Source organism: Microcaecilia unicolor, chromosome 10, assembly GCF_901765095.1.
Source record: "Microcaecilia unicolor chromosome 10, aMicUni1.1, whole genome shotgun sequence".
Taxonomy (NCBI): domain Eukaryota; kingdom Metazoa; phylum Chordata; class Amphibia; order Gymnophiona; family Siphonopidae; genus Microcaecilia; species Microcaecilia unicolor.
The window spans coordinates 4,436,889-4,455,792 of NC_044040.1; the positions used below are offsets into that span (position 1 = coordinate 4,436,889).

The 18,904-nt window shown below is 42.8% G+C and overlaps 2 protein-coding genes across 4 annotated transcripts in view; one reads left to right on the forward strand and one right to left on the reverse strand.

Moving 5' to 3' along the window:
- Positions 1–1,028, forward strand: part of DMTF1 (cyclin D binding myb like transcription factor 1) — a 56,190-nt gene extending 55,162 nt beyond the window's left edge. For 2 of the 3 annotated variants that reach the window (XM_030216988.1, XM_030216989.1), the window contains exon 16: positions 400–1,028. In XM_030216988.1, the coding sequence (XP_030072848.1) occupies positions 400–486 (87 nt within the window). In that variant the 3' untranslated portion in view covers positions 487–1,028. The remainder of the gene's footprint in view (positions 1–399) is intronic. The other variant, XR_003943624.1, reaches the window with a different exon arrangement.
- An 877-nt stretch (positions 1,029–1,905) lies between these two features.
- On the reverse strand, positions 1,906–17,222 carry TMEM243 (transmembrane protein 243). The gene is made up of 4 exons (XM_030216992.1): positions 17,056–17,222; positions 6,517–6,567; positions 6,081–6,185; positions 1,906–2,658 (listed from the first exon to the last, which is right to left on the reverse strand). The coding sequence occupies exons 1-4, from the start codon at positions 17,131–17,133 to the stop codon at positions 2,536–2,538; spliced, it is 357 nt and encodes a 118-aa protein (XP_030072852.1). The 5' UTR covers positions 17,134–17,222; the 3' UTR covers positions 1,906–2,535.
- Positions 17,223–18,904: the final 1,682 nt, after the last annotated feature.

The window sequence follows — 18,904 nt, forward strand, 5'->3', positions numbered from 1 at the left end:
TCAGGGTATAGAAGTTTTTTGGGGTTTTTTTTTTTCTTAGTTTAAGAGTTAAGGAAACAACAGAAAAAGAGAGAGACTAAGGGCTCACCTCCTTCCACCTGCTGGAGACTGAGAATACTGAATCTAGGGTCACATGGCCAGGGCTCCCATTGGCTCTCGAGTCAGAAGTTCTCATTCTCCACCTGCTGGAAGGAGTGTACAACCCATCAGTCCAATCCTGGGCCAGTTCCGGAGGGACACTAAGGAAAATAGAATTTAACCATGTGTGGGACAGGTTAACAAGTCGGATCAAAGACTGGAGGAAGTAATATTGATTCTAGTTGGTAAATAACCAGATTGAGTGACCCAGTTGCTCCTGATCAATCTATCATGTTACTAACATTGATCATCTAATTCTAGATCCCATACTACAGCATCATGGTGACAGGTCAAACATTGTCTCTTCCCTGGCCAGCCCTAATTCAAAAGATACAGAAGACTTGGTGAGCTGTCACTAACACAGCAGCTTCTGTCCAGAAAGGAAAGTAAAATTAGTGCCTATTGGTTTACTACTTCTCCTGTCTTGAGGACATCATGTGATGTTGCTTTACCTCATTTATAAAAAGGATTAAACCACATTCCATTCAAACATGCTGGGATTTTTTTTCCCCGCTAGGGAATCTCTCTTCTTTTTGGACCATGTTCGTATATCGGAGAAATAGTGTGGTACGGGGACAAGAGGAGATATAATCATGTTGTTTTGCTGAAAGCCAGAGAACGCAGCACAGGAATGAAAGGCTGAGCCAGGTTGTGAAAATGTTGTCCGCCTATTTTTGAGAGTTTAAATTTATCTGACTCAATTTGTTTTAGTCTAAGGGTTTGGGCATCACATGTGTCGGACTTTGGCACAGGACTTCTGAAATGTTGAGCGTCCTACCCTTCTACCACCATTCACAGACCAGCAGTGGTCCAAATGCAATTCTATTTAAAAAAAAAAAAAGTTGCACTATTGCAAGTCTTTTCAGATTTTTTTTTAGGGGGAGGGGAGAATAAAGGTTGCTTTTTTTTTTTTTTTTTTCATTTGGATTTTTGTTTTCCTTATAGAAGAGATGATTATGAAAACTCCATTGTTTGATTTCTTCCATCAGCCGTTGAACAAGACCAACTGACTCCTATGAACACCTTGGGAGGTTAGGCCCACACACAGCACTCCCATGCTCCCCTTTTATCTAAAAATCTACTGGCCACAGACAGAATACCCAGTGTACCATCCCATGTGTGTTGCATGGCTCATGTTTTAAGTTCAATGTATTTCTTCACTTAGTAAATGGTTCTCATGAGCAGCACCATGACTTGCATACACCCTTAATTATGGGAAGAGGGACACTGCCAGCAGCTGTCCAGGCAGTGTGAGCTACAGTTTTGATTCTAGCAGTTGAAAGTTAGTGAGGTCTTTAAATGAAGAAAAACTATGAAATGGTTTATCACACATGCCTTCATCAGTCTGTTCTTAAATTCTCTCACTCCCATTTTACTGTACGACGTTGGCAATTCATCTCCAAATAGACTTGGTTTAGTTTTAGGGTGAGCACCTGCCTCACAGGGCTGAGGTAGGAATGGGGAGCCTGAGATCATGGTACTTGAGGAATATGTATTAAAACAGCTGAGCTCCATGTCACATGATTGTAATCCAGTGGTGATTTTTCTGTCACACCCCCTCTATTCTAAGAACCATCCAATTGCATTTAATGGTTTGAATTAGAAAATGCAGACTGGATGAACATCTCATGGCAAGACTGGTATCGAGATTAAGTTGAAATCAGCCAGCTACTTGTTTTAGATGGGGGGTGGGGGAAGTTCACAGCAAGAGCAAAGCAGGAAGGTTGTCGGGGGCTCCCCCCTAAATGAGTAAAATAAAAACCTGGATCTCTGCTATTAAAAATAGGAATAAACACAAATCCAATAGAAATCATAAGCTAATTTTGCTTTAGTGCAAATATTTTAAATTACCTCATTCTAGCCAATAGATGTTGGTAGAAGGGTATATTATAAGAACAGGCTGCAACCTTCCCCTGCATCTGAATCGCCCTCAGGTCAAGCTGTCAGCTAGTGTGACTTTCCCTGGAGGATCTTTACAGAAACAGCAAAGACTTGTATGTAAATTATTTTATTTCTTTAAATTAAACCTTCATAATCAAATATGGTCTTTTCACAGTCCTAATACTTTTGTTAATGTGAAATTTAAGTTGCTATTCGGAAGCTGTTGCATAGTGAACAAATTGTATAATCACCTTAAACAAAAATAAATATTTGTCTTAAATTAGACTAATGTGCCATATTTATATTGTATAGCATTACCAAAAAAAGTTAATTACAAAAAATTTACCTTATTCATTTTACAAATAAATTGCAGTTTTCAGACACCGGCTACAATGGAATGTCCTTTTTGAAAAAAGAAGTTTCCCCTGTGTTCTTGTGAGAGCTGATGGCATGATCAGGTTTCCATTCCTTCACTTTATCAAAAGCATCCTTGCAGATTCGACCTGGAGTTTATCATCATTTCCCCAACTCATGGAAGTACAAGTTTGCACATATACATAACATGACCACAGAAAATAAAATGTAATAAATTAGATTTCTAAATTTAGGCTCCAAGTCTCCCTGTCGATACCAGAAGATCTAAAACAAAAGAAAATGAGCTTGTGTTAAGCTATTTTGTAGCTCCCACAAAAAAAAAAAAAAAAAAAAAAAAACTAAAATCTTTTGAGTTGACAAAACAGAATTCCTACAATTAGGGTTACCATGATATGGCTCCAGAAAAAGGACAGATTAAGCCAGTCCAAGTTTTTATCTCCATTGCTTTCAATAGAAGTAAAATCCGGACTAATACCACAGTAAAATAAAAAGGGATATACCTTCGTTTCGTTTCTCTGCTGCACACCCATCCTCCTACAGGAAATGAACCATGTATGTTCAAGCTAGTTTCACTTTAAAGAGGAAATGTGGAATTACTTGTTAATTTTCTGTGGCCAGTTCCAGACTAGTGTGTTCTGTCCCCCTCCCAACAGATGGGGGCCAGAGAAAGGTAGCCCAGAGCTGATTTCACTCACATTAGAGAGGACTGCTGCCTTCAGCTCCTAAATATCATGCATCAAAAGTTAAGACTACAGGAAGCGATTCATGTGTTTTGGATTGCAAATTCATCCCCAAAGCCAAATCTGGTGCAGTCAAAATAATCAGTTCATGATCACTCAGGCAGGAACGAGAAGTTCTCATACAAATGAACAACTACCTTCTGAGAGTTACAACATATTCTATTCTGAATTTCTCAGACCAAGAACCCTTCAATGAGTGCATTCTGGACTGATCCAGCAGGACTCAAGATAATTCTTCTTTATTATCCCTTCCCAAATCAGTGGGATGTACCCAAACTGTTCCCTGGGCAACACTATAAAATGGGTTATTTCAGTTACCCCAATATTACATAAGGAATGCCACACTGGGAAAAGACCAAGGGTCCATCGAGCCCAGCATCCTGTCCACGACAGCGGCCAATCCAGGCCAAGGGCACCTGGCGAGCTTCCCAAACGTACAAACATTCTATACATGTTATTCCCGGAATTGTGGATTTTTCCCCTAAGTCCATTTAGTAGCGGTTTATGGACTTGTCCTTTAGGAAACCGTCTAGCCCCTTTTTAAACTCTGCTAAGCTAACCACCTTCACCACGTTCTCCGGCAACGAATTCCAGAGTTTGTGTGTTGGGTGAAGAAACATTTTCTCCGATTTGTTTTAAATTTACTACACTGTAGTTTCATCGCATGCCCCCTAGTCCTAGTATTTTTGGAAAGCGTGAACAGACGCTTCATATCCACCTGTTCCACTCCACTCAATATTTTATATACCTCTATATTGACTGGATAAATGTTACATCAGGGTGTGCCAGGAAAATAACATTTCGAAATAAATGATTTGTTTCTTACAACTGGTCCAGGAACTGGCAAGAGAGGAAGCCATTCTGGATTTGGTCCTTGGTGGCATGCAGGGCATAGTGCGAGAGGTGGTGATATTGGGTCCCCTGAGAAATAGTGATCATAAAATGATAAAGTTTGAGCTACTATCTGGGATGAACTTGCAAAGGAAATCTACTGTAGCTGTATTTAATTTTTGAAAAGGCGACTATTATAAAATGAGGAAAATGGTGAAAGAAGCTAAAAGGACCGGCTGCTAAGGTTAGGCATGGATGTTATTCAAAAATACTATCCTGGAAGCCCAAACCAGATTGAATTCCACATATTTCAAAGGTGGAAAGAAGAGAAAAAACAGTCAGCATGGTTAAAAGGTAAAGTAAAAAAAAAAAAAAAAAAAAAAAAAAAAAGGCTATTACAGCCAAAAAACTGCCCTTCAAAGAATGGAAAGAGGACCCAAATTAAGAAAATAAAAACAACATAAGCACTGGCAAGTCAGATGCAAAGAAGGCTAAAAAAAAAAAAAATATATGAAGAGAAACTTGCCACAGAGGCTAACACTCACAGTAACAATTCTTTTCAGGTACATCAGAAGCAGAAAGCCTTGTGAGGGAGTTCGTGGGACCATTACATCATAAAGGAGCAAAAGGGATGCTCAGGGAGGGCAAGACCATAGCGAAGCAACAATGAATTCTTTGCTTCGGTCTTTACAGAAGACGTAAAAGACCTGCCTGTACTGGAAATGGTTTTCAATGATGAGGAACTGAAAGAAATCTCATGTGCCTGGAAGATGTTCTGAGCCAAAATTAAAGAGTACTAAATCAACTGGACTGGATGGTATATATCCAAGGGTACTCAAAGAACTCGAGCAGGAAATTGATGATCTGCTGTTAGTAATATGTTACCCGTCATTAAAATCGTCCATAGTATCTGAAGACTGCAGGGTGGCCAATGTGATGCTGATTTTTTTTTTAAAGGGTTCCAGGAGTGATCCAGGAAATTAGACTGGTAAGCTTGATGTCAGTGCCGAGCAAAATAGTGGATATTATAAATCATGGTTTAACATACAAAGTCAGCATGGGTTCAGCAGAGGGAAGTCCGCTATTTTGGGCATCCAAGTGGCAGATGAAATTTAATGCGGACAAATGCAAGGTAATGCACACTGGAAAGAATAATCCGAGTCATTACCTGATGCTAAGATCCACCTTGGGGGGTCAGCACTCAAGATAGATCTAGGTGTTGCTGCAGATAATACGCTGAAATTTCTGCTCAGTGTGCGGCGGTGGCCAAAAAAAGCAAACAGGATGCTAAGAATTAGGACAGGTATGATGAATAAGACCGAAAATACTATAATGCCTTTGTATCGGTCCATGGTACGACTGCACTTGAATATTGCATTCATTTCTGGTCGCTGTATCTCAAAAAAAAAAAAAAAAAATTATATATATATATATATAGCGGAATTAAGAAAGGTTCAAAGAACAGCAACTAAAATGCTAGAGGATGGAACTCCTTTCGTATGAGGAAAGGCTAAAGAGGTTACAGCTCTTCAGCTTGGAAGAGACAGATGAGGGGAGATATGATTGAGGTCTACAAAACCCTGAGTGGTGTAGAATGAGGAGATTTTTTTTTCACTCAGTTAAGCTCAGTAACGCTGCCAGAGGATGTGTGGTAACAGCAGTTAGCCTATCTGGGTTGAAAAAAAAAACCATGGGTTTGACAAATACCTGGAGGAAAAGTCCATAGTCTGCTATTGAGAAAGACATGGGGAAGAAATGCTTGCCCTGGGATTGGTAGCCTGGAATGTTGCTGTAATTGGGTTTTGGCCAGGTACTTGTGACCTGAGTTAGCCACTGTTTAGAAAACAGGATACTGGGCTAGATGGCCCATTGGTCTGACCCAGTATGGTACTCATACACCAGAATATAGGATCTAGCTTAGTGTTACTCAAGTTAGGGTAGTTCCTGGACCAGGGCTGCTTAAAGTGGCCCCTTTGGTCATAAGTGACCACCATGCTTGCCTGCTCCTTGCAATGGGCCCCAATCTAATTTTGAAAAGTTTGGGGAGGGGGGGGGAAATCTGCCTACATACTCTATACAGAAAACAAAGAAGCAGCGAAGCCATACAATACTTACAAGTATGATAGCAGTAACGGATGTCAGGAAAATGCAAACAGCAAAGAAAACATTCACAGGCTTTGGAGGTAGATGCGGAAAGACAAAAGCACTGATTAAAGTTACCTGTGGGGGGGAAAAATTGAATAAATTTAACTATTTATATCTGGTTGGCATGATGGCAATTTGCCAATCAGCGTTTTAAGCATAAATAACTAACATGCACAGAGTGGTGGGTGCAACTTCGCCTTTTGGCAAAACTGGATGGACTGTGCAGGCCTGCCATCATTTACTATCATAGATAAGCATAGATAAGATATAGCATAGATATCAGATAAGATATCTATTATTTATCTACGATACATCATAAATATGGTACTTATAGACCACCAACTCCCAAGTAAACTGGTTTAAAGCAGGTTACAAGCAGCAAAAAACAATTTTGGAAAATACTTACTATTACAAGCAACGATGTTAAAAGACCAACAGCCAAGTTGATTACTCTATCCTGAAAAACAGATAAGAAAATATTTAAAGCATGTTTACCAAAGCAAAAACAATGCTCTAGCACTGAGACCTGGAAAACTTTTAAGTACCAGGCGGCCGTCTGGCTCGAGCAGACTTATTTTGCACCCCAGGCAAGCAGGTGATACAGCAGTATTGCGTTTCAATCATAAGGAGTAGATTTATTTTATTTCTCAACATTAATAGTCTGCACTTTTTACAAAGTTTTTCTCTTTCTTTGCAAATTTTCGGTTGGGTGGGGGAGGGGGGAGGTAAGTTCTGTGGGTCTCGGCAAATATTTTGTTTTATCATCATTAGTTTATTGCCATGATCAGGCTTATATGGTCATGGCAATAGATGTTTTTTAATCATTCCCATGAACTCCCTAATCCCTTCTCTGTTCTCATTATCTGTAGACTAGATAAGCTCTGTTGAGCAGGGACTGTGTCCTCTGTGTCTGTCTATAGTGCTACAGAAATAAGCAGTACCAGCCCATCTGACAAGGTTCCCCTAAAAGCTGTTTCTACTTTGCCAAGGTCTTAGCAATAGATTAATTGGCACTATGTGTACACAGAATATATCCACACACACACACAATATGGCAAAGCAAAATACAAAAATATAGTTGGCACAAAATAGATATGAACATGTAATTGCACAACTATAAACTCTCCAGAGAAGAAATTACCAACTCAGCAGCTATAAGTAGGCTAATGACCACGTGCTTGAGCAAAACCAGTCCTTTGCTGGCAAAGGCCAAAACTGGCTAATCCTGAGCCATAACAGGAAACCCCCCACCCCCCCGCTTTCTATCGCCCTTGCAGTCCACAGGTTTGGCACCCAGATGGGGTGGTGAATTGGCTCCTCAGGACTTCAGCCATTTCCAGCGAACCCCTCCTGATCAGGTTTTAGTCCAATAGGTCTTTGCTCTGTACAGCAGCTGGTTAGTTTGTAAGGAAGGGAAATGGGACTTGATGTACCGCCTTTGAGGTTTTTGCAACTACATTCAAAGCAGTTTACATATATTCAGGTACTTATTTTGTACAAGGGGCAATGGAGGGTTAAGTGACTTGCCCAGAGTCACAAGGAGCTACAGTGGTAATCAAACTCAGTTCCCCAGGATCAAAGTCCACTGCACTAACCACTAGGCTACTCCTCCACTCCAGGAAACTTGCAATCAGCTTGAGTTTGACCTTGTGTTGCACTTAGTTCACAGGTGTTCTGGCAATGCAGTTCCTCCTCAGAGAGAGATCTGTACACCATCAGCTCTTCCCTTCCACTTTCTTTTTCTCCTCACTCTCTCATATCCAGGATAGGCCTTGCCCTCTGGGACCTCAGGTGACCATCAGGGACCGATCAGGAACTGTAAACACCTTTCCAGCAGGTTACATACGGGGCTTTTGGGCTTCCAACAGCACCACCTTGAGTGGTAGTTGCCAAATTCTCCACAGTTCACAGACGACGCGGAGATCTTTTCTGTGAAGCCACAAGTTCCCAGGAGATAAACTGGAAGGCTAAAGCAAGTAAAACAACCCGTTCTTGGATGAAGTCACCACAGCTCTGCCAGGAATCTATGTTTCAGGCCTAACAAAGGTGAGATCCAGGGAAAGACCCTCACAGGTTCCAGAAGCAGGATGGTGTATGGTCTGTCATTGAGGACTCTGTCCAGATAATCCGCCACAAGCAGAGAACTTGAACGCCCCACGAGATAATACAAGTATGAGATCAAACAAAATAAAACATGGAAAAGAAAATAAGATGATACCTTTTTTATTGGACATAACTTAATACATTTCTTGATTAGCTTTCGAAGGTTGCCCTTCTTCGTCAGATCGGAAATAAGCAAATGTGCTAGCTTACAGTGTATATAAGTGAAAACATTCAAGCATTACTATGACAATCTGACAGGGTGGGAGGAGGGGGGTGGGTAGGAAGTATGCATGGAGACATCAAAGCATATCATTGATATTCTAACAGGGTGGGTGTGGATAGATGAGGGGAGGGTGATCAACAGAGACATACAGCTTTATGGTTTATAATGGGCTAGGAACCCCAGATCCTTGTTAAGTCCTTTCTGTTGGGTGTTAAAATATTCAATCATTCTGACTTCAAAGGTCTTACATTCTTGTATGGTTTTAAAGTTACCTTTCAGTATTCTCACTGTGAAATCACTGGTACAGTGTCCTGGTTCTGTGAAGTGCTGTCCCACCGGGGTGGGGGCCCTACTGGCTGTATTGTTCATGTGATGTCTATGTAAATTGAATCTTGTCTTAAGCATCTGGCCTGTTTCTCCAATATAGCATCCTTCGTTACATTTTTTACACTGAATGATATATACCACATTGGAAGATGAGCAAGTGAAAGATCCCTTTATGTTGAACATCTTTCCTTTGTGGATAACTGTGGGGTCCTGTGTGGACTAACACGGCTACCACACTCCTCTACAAGTATGACCACGGAAAACCAAAGACTGGAACAATGGATTCTTAAAACAGTTGTTTGATGACTTAACACTGCAGCGGTTAAAGTGAATTGGGAGGGGAAAATCTTCCCAAGAGCTGCAGTTGAGGCCCGATGAAGCTGAAAACCCAGAGGAGCAAGAAGCTGCCAGTGAAATGGTCAAGAGATGGAAACAAAGGTATATGGAAAAGCTGCAGTAAGAAAGCATTAGCAATAATGATTAAGTCTGGATCAATGCTTTGGTCTCACTGCATCAGTCTAGGTAATTTGATAGCAATGTTTACTGAAGTGTTCAGTACTGCTGTATGCCACTTACAATCTTGGAACAATATACATTTATTTCCTGTCACCGATACAGGCTACATGACCCCTTTAGCTGCCATGAAATAGCACCAACTCCACAGGACACGCAGCATCCGTCAAGTATTAAATCACTTAAATGCAGATGCAGAGTTAGCGGAGGCCAACAGAGTTATCTGCTTCATAAAAGCATTTCCTGGGTATTGTAAAACCGTATTGAAGCAACTGAAGAAAATGCCTTCACCCATAAGACATGAAGGAAGAGTTCACGGCAGCATTCAGAATGTCACAATGTACAAAGCGTCAGAGCACCACTGCAGATCTTCAGCACTTTTAATAAAAAAGGTGGAGGCGAACACTTGCCCAGGTAGAAGTCGTAAGGGAGCAGAGACCTGCAGGCCGATGCCCTGGGATCTCCAGGGACAGGCCATAGGTCTGCACCTGAAAGCATGGTGCAGACGCACCTCAGGGAGCCAAGTCAGGCCATCATCCTGCCGCACCACTCAAGAGCTGCCAATGGAAGTGTTTAATCCTCAGTGCTGAAGTTTTGTAATAATGTAGAAGAAAACTCAGACGTTTGAGTGTCATACACAGGATGCAGATTGCATAAGAGAAATTACTCAATTAGAATTTTTAAGAACATAAGTAGCTTAAGTATATGTGGAAAAAAAAAAGGAAAAATTATGTTTCTCAGTAGGTTACAGAAACACAGAAAATAAAGATCTACCCAGTCTGCCCATCCATGCCAACTACTCTCCCCTATCACTTCCTTACAGATCCTATGTACTTTTCCCAATGAATTCGACACCATTTTCATCTCCACCACTTCCACCTAAATTCGCCAATTTTCCGTGAAGTATTTCCTCAGGTTACTTCCGAATCCATCCCCTTTCATCTTCGTCCTGTGCCCCCTCATTCCAGAACTTCCTTTCAATTGGAAAACTCGCCTCCTGTGAATTTATGCTGCAAAGGTGTTTAAATGTCTATTCTCTCTCCTCTCCCACCTTTTTTCCCAAAGCATCATACTGCGATCTTTAAGTCTGTCCCCATACGCTTTATGACAAAGACCACTGACCATTTTAGTAGCCACCCTCTGGAACGACTCCATCCTGCTTATATATCTTTTTTGAAGGAGCATCTCCAGAATTGTATATAATATTCCAAATGAGGTCTCACCAGAGTCTTCAGCTCGGAAAAGAGACAGGTGAGGGGAGATATGATTGAGGTCTACAAAATCCTGAGTGGTGTAGAATGAGAAGTAAATTGTTTTTTACTCATTCCAAAAGTACAAAGACTAGGGGACACTTGAGGAAGTTACATGGAAATACTGTTAAAACAAATAAGGACATTTTTTCACTCAACGAATAGTTAAGCTCTGAACTCTTTGCCGGAGGAGGTGGCAGCGGTTAGCGTGTCTGGGTTTAAAAAAAGGTTTGGACAAATTCCTGGAGGAAACGTCCATAGTCTGCTATTGAGACAGACATGGGAAGCAACTGCCTGCCCTGGGATTTGTAGTATGGAATGTCACTATTCTTTGAGATTCTGCATGGAATCTTGTCACTCTTTAGGATTCCAGAATCATAGCAAGATTCTGGAATCCTAAAGAGTGACAAGATTCCATGCAGAATCTCAAAGAGTAGCAACATTCCATGTAGAACCCAAAGAATAGCAAGATGGCTGCCATCAGCCACAGTCTATATGCTGTTTCTTCCTCTTTCCTGGGCGAAGCAGAGCTGGAAGTGATGATGTGGTGAGAAGTCTTATCCTGCACTCTATTAATAGCAGGTGGGGACAGTAACATATCTCTTGCTATTCTTTGGGGTTCTACATGGAATTTGCCGTGATTTGGGTTTCTGCCAGGTACTCGTCACCTGGCTTGGCCACTGTTTGGAAAACAGGATACTGGGTTAGATGGACCACTGGTCTGACCCAATATGGCTACTCATGTTTTTACACAGAGGCATCCACCTCCTTTTTCCTACTGGCCATTCCTCTCCTTATGCATCCAGGCATCCTTCTAGCTTTCGTAATCACCTTTTTTTTTTTTTTTTTTTACCTGTTTGTCCACCATAAGATCATCACATATGATCACACCCAAGATCCGCTCTTGTACACAAAAGTTCACCCCCTAAACTGTACTGTTCCCTCTGGTTCTTGCAACCCAGATGCATGATCCTGCATTTCATCTTAGCTTCCAAATTCCAGACCATTCCTCTTGCTTTGCCAAATCCAATACTTTATCTACACTCCTTGCGTTCTGTAGTGAAACCACTGGTTAAGCCTACCATCAGGTCCTTTTCTGAATTTTTACAGACATCTTAGCAGTGCGTTTAAAAAAGTGAAACTAAGTCACTACTGGCTGAACACGCAAGACGGCTTTAGTAAAACAGAGGGAATCAATAGGGATGTGTACAGGGAAAAACATTTTGGTACATCTTTGTTTGGCTTTTTCCCAGTTCATTTCACACATTTTTTAAAATATGAACAAGTAAATCAACTTACTACATGTTAAACCAGCACACATTAAAAGACACACTAACAAATTAATATCCTTATAATCACCAACTGTATACATCAGATCAGACTCCACTCATGAACTTATACATGGATTCTCTTAAAACATTCGAGAAGGTTTAAGAAAATAAAAAATGTAATGTTTCTATCTTGCTGTCATCTAACATCCACTTACCCAATCCTGGTTTAAAAAGGCCATCTGTTTCTCGTGCTCTCGTTCCCTCTCTCGCTCTTGGCGCTGCTTCTCTTCTCGTTCCATCTCAAGCTCCATACGCCGCTGCTCCAGGTGCATCCGTTCCAGCTGCAACAGCACAGTTACGTCCAGTCCGTGTGGCAGCGAATTCACCCTCTGGTCCGAATCTTCTGGTTCGTACACCTCACACTGTTCTAAGACACTGGTGCTGTTGGTCTGAGAACGCGACTCAATGGAATCTTTGTCATCCTTTACCGCCGGATTATCCTGGTCTTTGACCATCAGCAGCATCACCAATGCCTCCTTCTCCAGGGATTTAACTTCTATCCCTCTGGAGTCACAGAGTTCTTGCAGTTCTAGCACTGTAAACTTGTGATAGTCTGGTGGCATCTTTTCTAATCACTAGGCCCTTATTACTGTAAAAATAACGATCAGATCTTTTTGCCTCTTGAGTTCTAAGCAAAGAACAAAGTTTTACAGCACAACTTGGCACCTCCTGTAGTTTCCACAACACCAAAACGAAAAGGTGCCTTACCAATTTCTAAGACCTCACTACCAACCTGTGCCCTCAGACAGACCAGTAAGCTTGCAATGTTTCCCTCTTACAGCCTTCCAAATATACCCTTGAAACTCAATCCACAGACTCTTAGGAACACTTCTACTTATTAACATGTCATTCAAAAAAAAAAAAAAACATCACTGTTCAGTGCAAGCTTTAAAGTAGTTTCATCGTTTTTCAGCTTCAGATGCAAAATAAGATCCCCAACTTGTAAGAAAACAGGAGAACGCCAGACAAGAAAACCAGCCTGCAGTTTTAACTGCTAACAGACCTAATTAACATTGGGTCAACAGAAGTCAAAGCCTGTGAACACAATCTTGAGTTAACATGGTAGGTCCCTTTTTCAAAAAGGATTAGCATTTCTAGTTTAAAGAATACCCTTCCACCCACCACTTGTTTCCAGATAACCCCTCCTATTCCAGTGCAAACATATACCATGCACAGGACTCACACAGACCTCAGTTCTGCAGAAGGAAGCAGGGAGATTTCAGAAATACAGCAGGCAAGGCACATTGATTCCTGCATCATTCAGCAAAGGTCAGATTCCTTTGGCCGGTAGTAAGAAAATGCAGCAGCTGTGTCCTCGTATGCTCTGCCTACAATTTCTACTTCTCAGGTTCTCTGCCTTAGAAGTGAGCCCTCTGGAAGCAGGAAAATACCTCACAACTCAACACGACAATTTCATGGTGAAATGGATTAATAATATCCGTTTACTTCCTTTCCTCGACTCCTACAAGATCAGTCCAGACCATCGGTATGTACAAAAGCAGTCTCAAACGGAGCGGGAAGACAAGACCACACTGCCAAAGACTCCACTGTCTAAGATCACTTTAGTAGTGCTTCACAAAGGAATACACTGACAACCAAGTCACCGCTCTGTGGATAGTCTGAACTTCAGCCCAGGACAAGGGCTGTGTCCGCACACAGGATAAGCTCGCACCAGATAACGTAAGCTGCTTCGATGACCGATATGAACCAGCATGCTATTGAAGACTAAAAGGCTACCTCACCCTCGTGCAACCCCTGAAACAGAATCACCAATTTGCAGAAGGGCTTTTGGGGCTTCCAGATACTGCCAAGACCACCTCCTGACATCCAGCTTGTGAATCTTCTAGATAACACTCTCTCCTGTCAGCAAAGACAGAGAAAACTACCTGGTTCAAACAGAACAGAGAGCAAACTGCTCTAATCGAGTCCACATCCTGTGTAAAGGATAGGTTGGGATTTCTGCAAGACAAGGCCTGCAGCTCCAAAATCCTTCTGGTTGAACAAATGGGGGGAAAAAATGCCATCTTCAGGATGAGATCCTTCAGAGAGACCCATTTCAGAGGCTCAAACAGTGCCCCCCCCCCCCCACCAGCATACAGAGGACCAAATTAAGGTCCCCGATAGTGGGCAAAATGTGCTTTACTCCATGCAAAAAAAAAAAAAAACCTGTACTATATTCAGGTGGCCAGTTAAGACAGACTCCCAAATCCTTCCTCCAAGAAAGAGCCACCACGTGAACCTTCAAAAGAGCCACGTGCTAATCCCTGCTCCAGACCCTTCTGCAAAAAGGCCAGGGGGGCAGATACTGGGCCTTCCAAGGGGAAAGGCAACACTTACCACACCAGAGCTCAAACAGTGGCCATAAGACAGCAATGTGAACTGCCTGTATGCCCAAGTAGAGTGGAAATAATCTGTGGCCAATACCCTTTGTTCTTCAGGTGAACAATTTCAAGGGCTAGATCATAAGCCAGAAAGGATCTGGGTCCTACATTATGATTGGACCCTGCCTTAGGATACCCAGGTTTCAAGGGAGGGCCAGCAGAGGACCTGCCAGGAGGCTCATGAAGTCTATATAATAGTCAATGAAGCCAGTCCAGAGCTGTCAAGAGTGAGTGCTCTGGAGGGCAGTGAACCACCCACTCAATCAGCAGCCAGGGAGGAAACACAAAGTGGCGCCTGGTTCCTGTAGTTTAACAGAGCACATTTTATCTTTTGCCTCAACACCTTCAGGTCACAGCAGGACAACCCCCAGCCCTCCACCAGAAGCTGGAACGCCTCTGGGCTTAGCTCCCATTCTCCAGGGAATTCCTGCTCATGAAGTCAGTCTATGTTCTTGGACCCCATGACGTACACCGAGATGAAGGAGGAACAAAAGCGGACAGAGGTGAGCTGGTTGATATTGTGTGTTTGGATTTTCAGAAGGCATTTGACCACGTACCTCATGAATCCCTTCCGACCCTCCACTTATACCTCATATGATCACTATACAACTTTGTATTTGTTATCCACCGACTGGGCAAACGCCTTTGACGGTACTATGTAAGCCACAATGAGCCTGCAAATAGGTGGGAAAATGTGGGACACAAATGTAACAAAAAATAATTCCTGAGGAAATTAGAGAGTTATGGAATAGGAAGCAGTGTTCTATTGTGGTTTAAGAACTGGTTAAAAAAAAAAAAAAAAAAAAAAGGAGACAGTAGGGTTGAACGGTCAATATTCTCAATGGAGAATAAGTTCCCAGGAGGTCTGTGCTGGGACTGCAGCTTTTATTTATAAACTAGTAAAAGAGGCCCGTTTCTGAGCAAATGAAACGTGCGCTAGCAAGGTTTTCGTCGGCAACACCCCCTCCCCCCCGCCAACTGCTTCGTTTGTTGTGGCATTGCTCCGCCCTCAACGTCATGACGTTTGACGCGAGGGCGGGGCCGGTAGCGATTTCCCACCCCCCCCTGCCTCCCTGCCTGCCAACCCCTTCGTTGTTCTACCCTTGCTTCGCCCTCGAGGGCGGGGCCTGGAGCGATTTTGGTGGCTTCACCACCACGAACCTTTTTGAGGGAAGTCAGGGCTTGGCTTCACTGACGTCACTGTCTTCAGAACGTTGAGGGTGAGTTTTATATATATATATATATATATATATATATATATATAGGATGATCTGGAAATGGGAATAATGAGTGAGATGATTCAGTATCATCTGCCATTTGGATGGCAAGCCTCGTAAGGTCCTCTTGAAATTTTTCCACAATCCTCTTGCAGATAGACCCATGCCCACAGGGCAGCCTGTGCACACCAAATCCTCTTCTGGGACTGGAAGTTGCACATCCTTCCCTCTACGGAAAACCATCCTCTTCTTGTCAAGCTTCACCCCAGGATTTGCTTCAGCACCAGCTGGCTCTTGGCATAAATTTACCATCGAGGCTGAAGCAGTGGCCTCCCTGGGATCAGATTCAGTGTGTGCTTGAATCAGGCAGGGCGCCAATTGGAAGATCTAGGGAGGTGAGAAACTTGTCCAGCCTGACCCAAGCCACTGCAGAGTGCAAGGTTTTCATATGCAAAGCAGGGAACTTGTAAAGCAGTGCTGACCTCTTTCAGATCCAAGAATAGGACAGTAGGAAACCCCTTTCTTTGGGACCACAAAATAAATGGAGTAGCAGCCATACCCCTGCTCCTGGAACAGCATTGGCTCCACTGCCCCCAATCAAAGCAAACACTGCAGTTAGGCACAACACCTCTTTTGAGGGGGTGGGGGAGATCCTCTCAGGGATACCATAGTAATATAGTAGATGACAGGAAATAAAGACCTGTACAGTCCATCCAGTCTGCCCAACAAGATAACTCCAGGACAAAGGTCTCAAATGCTTGCTGTGAATTCCAGAGCATTGCCCTGTTATACTAACTTCCAAGATGCACTCATGAAGGGCAGGGCTCAGCCAGCTCTTCCATCCCCACCTCCAAGGGGCCCACTGGACAATCTCTGGCACTTCTTGTCCCCAAAGGGGCTCTCCCTTCTGATCCGGGTGGGGCCCCAGCAGCCCACCTGCCAGCATGACCTCAAGGCCTGCAGACGGTCTTCTGGCAACCTTTGAGACTTCTCCCCCAGATCCTTAAGCATCTACAAAAAAGAAGCTGCCCTGAAATGGCAACTTGCTGAACCGTGACTCGGAAGCCGAATCTGCTGCCCAGTGACTACCACCACCAAAGCCACAGCTCGGGAAGAGCTGCAGAAGTCATAGTGCATCAGCTAGGAAGGCAGTGCCTGACTCCAAATGCACCCCCTCTAATGAACCTGCAACTGCTGAGGCCAAAGTAAAATAATTCTAATGAATGATCAACAAGCTGAAAAAAAAAAATAACTAAAAACACAAATACAGTACTTCAGAAACCCCAAGACAACCAAAAGTCAATACTTGAATGGTTGTAGAGAGATAAGGATACAAAATACAGCACAGGATAGTGGATTAAACAAGAGGGTTCATTGCCAGCACAGAAAACCAATACAACGAATAAATGCAGATTCTGTAGCACTAATACAGGTCGCACATTTCATCAACTGGAAGTTCTGTGAAAACACTGCTGTGCCAGGACAACACTAGAATCATGACAGAATAAGGAAGAACTCGATCACTTTTCTAAACCTGTAGTAATAAAGTCAGCCAGTGTTTGTCATCAGGAGGAGCCCTGGCTTTGCATCGTGGTCTCACCCTTGCCGAGGTCTCCCCGAACAGAGGTCTGCTATCCAGCCCGCTGGTGCCGTACGTCCTGGTGCTATAGTCGTCCATCTTCACCGTCCGGTCGGTGCCACATGTCACAGGCGAGTCAGTGCCCTCAGCTCCGAACTCGGCTCTGATCAGTGGAATCCGGCCACCTGGCCCGGGAGCTTTCTATCTCCCGCGCCCCGCCCCCTTCTGACGCAACTTCCGGTGCAACTTAGGAGCCGGGAGGGAGAGAGAAGGGGCCACGTGGTGCAATGCAAACAGGGGTTTTCCCCAGCCCTGGACCCCAGCACGTGAGCTGCCAAGTTGTTTCTCTATGGATCCTGCGTCCTTTAATTTGCTTTGCAATGTATTTATTTGTTGCATTTGCATCCCACATGTTCCCACCTATTTGCAGGCTCAATGTGGCTTACATAGTACCATAAAGGCGTTGGCCAACTCCGGTAGAGAAACAAATACAAAGTGAAGTTATAGTCGAAGAAGGTTCATATGTTACAGACACATTTGGGAATAGTACTTATATAGTGTTCATTGCGAGCTTTAGTTACATTGTGTTGCAGGGTTCAGACACTTAAGTTGGGTCGGGAGGGTATTGCCTTATTGAACAGATTGGTCTTTAGTGATTTCCCGAAGTTGAAGTGGTCATACGTTGTTTTCGCAGCTTTTGTTCCCCCAAAGGAATTTCTGGGCTTTGTGAAGCCAGTGGTTCTTCTGGGGATTAACCCCAGGATACTGTATATCGCGCCTCGATTTCTGCATGCAAATCGAAGCGTATTCCCTAGCAATGCCCATAACTTAATTAGTTGACAAGCAATTATCAGCACTAATTGGCATTAATTAGAATTTATGCCCACTAGTTGCTCAGCATGCTTGGGAACGTGCTGCGTGTAAATTCTCAGTCACATAGTTGAAAAGTGGGTGTGGTTATGGAGTGGAATGGGCAGGTCATGTTATAGAATACACCCGTTCCATTCCTAATTTAGGCAGCGGGATTAGTTTTACTTGGCATAATTGACCATGACTAAATTTAGTCGCATGGAGCAGCACTCTGCATATTCTATAACGTACGCCTAAATTAAAGCATACTTTATAGAATACGCTTTCATTTCCACATGGAAATCAAGGTGCAATCTACAGAATGTAGCCCTAAGTGCATTCTTCAGGGTTGGCTTCAGGCTACGCCTCCCTCGGTGGCTCAGTGGAGATTCACAAAGCTGCTCTACAGCATCAGGGCGTTTTAAACTTGGGCTGTCCACAGAGTTGGCACCCTTCTGGGACTCATTGACACCCATGGCTTATAGCTGTATATTAAACTGTTGTGCTTGTCTGTCTGTGAAGTGCTTGTGCCTCTGGAGGTGATTTTTGTTGTTGCTGTTGAGTATGCGATGGGTGGGAGATGTGGGGTTTTTCTTGAAAATTGTTCTACTTGTTCTGTATTTTGCAGTTGCATTTTCAATAAAATATATATTAAAAAAAACATATTACTTGTCTTTATAAAATAGAATTGTGGGTTGATTTCTATTTTTATTAGCCCTTTATTTATTTGGGACTTGATATACTGCTTTATCAGTCAGGCAGGTCAAAGCAGTTAACAAAACTAGTAAAAGAAAGGAACTAGAGTAACTCATAGGAAAGTGACCCAAGCACATAAAAACACACACATCCGGGTCAATTACTGTCATTAAGGTACTGATACCACATTGTGCCAGACATCATTCATCAGTAAGGGCCTGTTGAAACAGCCAGGTTTTAAGCAATTTTTAAAATTTCTTTAGTTTAAATTTGCTGCGCTAGGTTAAAAAGGTATAGAATTCCATGAATTAGGGGTGGCAAAGAA

Coding starts and splice junctions, on each gene's coding strand:
- TMEM243 (XM_030216992.1), bottom strand. CDS start 17,133: ATGGACGACTATAGCACCAGGACGTACGGCACCAGCGGGCTGGATAGC. Junction 6,568..17,055: donor TCGGGGAGACCTCGGCAAGG/GTGAGACCACGA, acceptor TCTGTTTTTCAG/GATAGAGTAATCAACTTGGC. Junction 2,659..6,080: donor CCGTTACTGCTATCATACTT/GTAAGTATTGTA, acceptor CTTTTGTTTTAG/ATCTTCTGGTATCGACAGGG.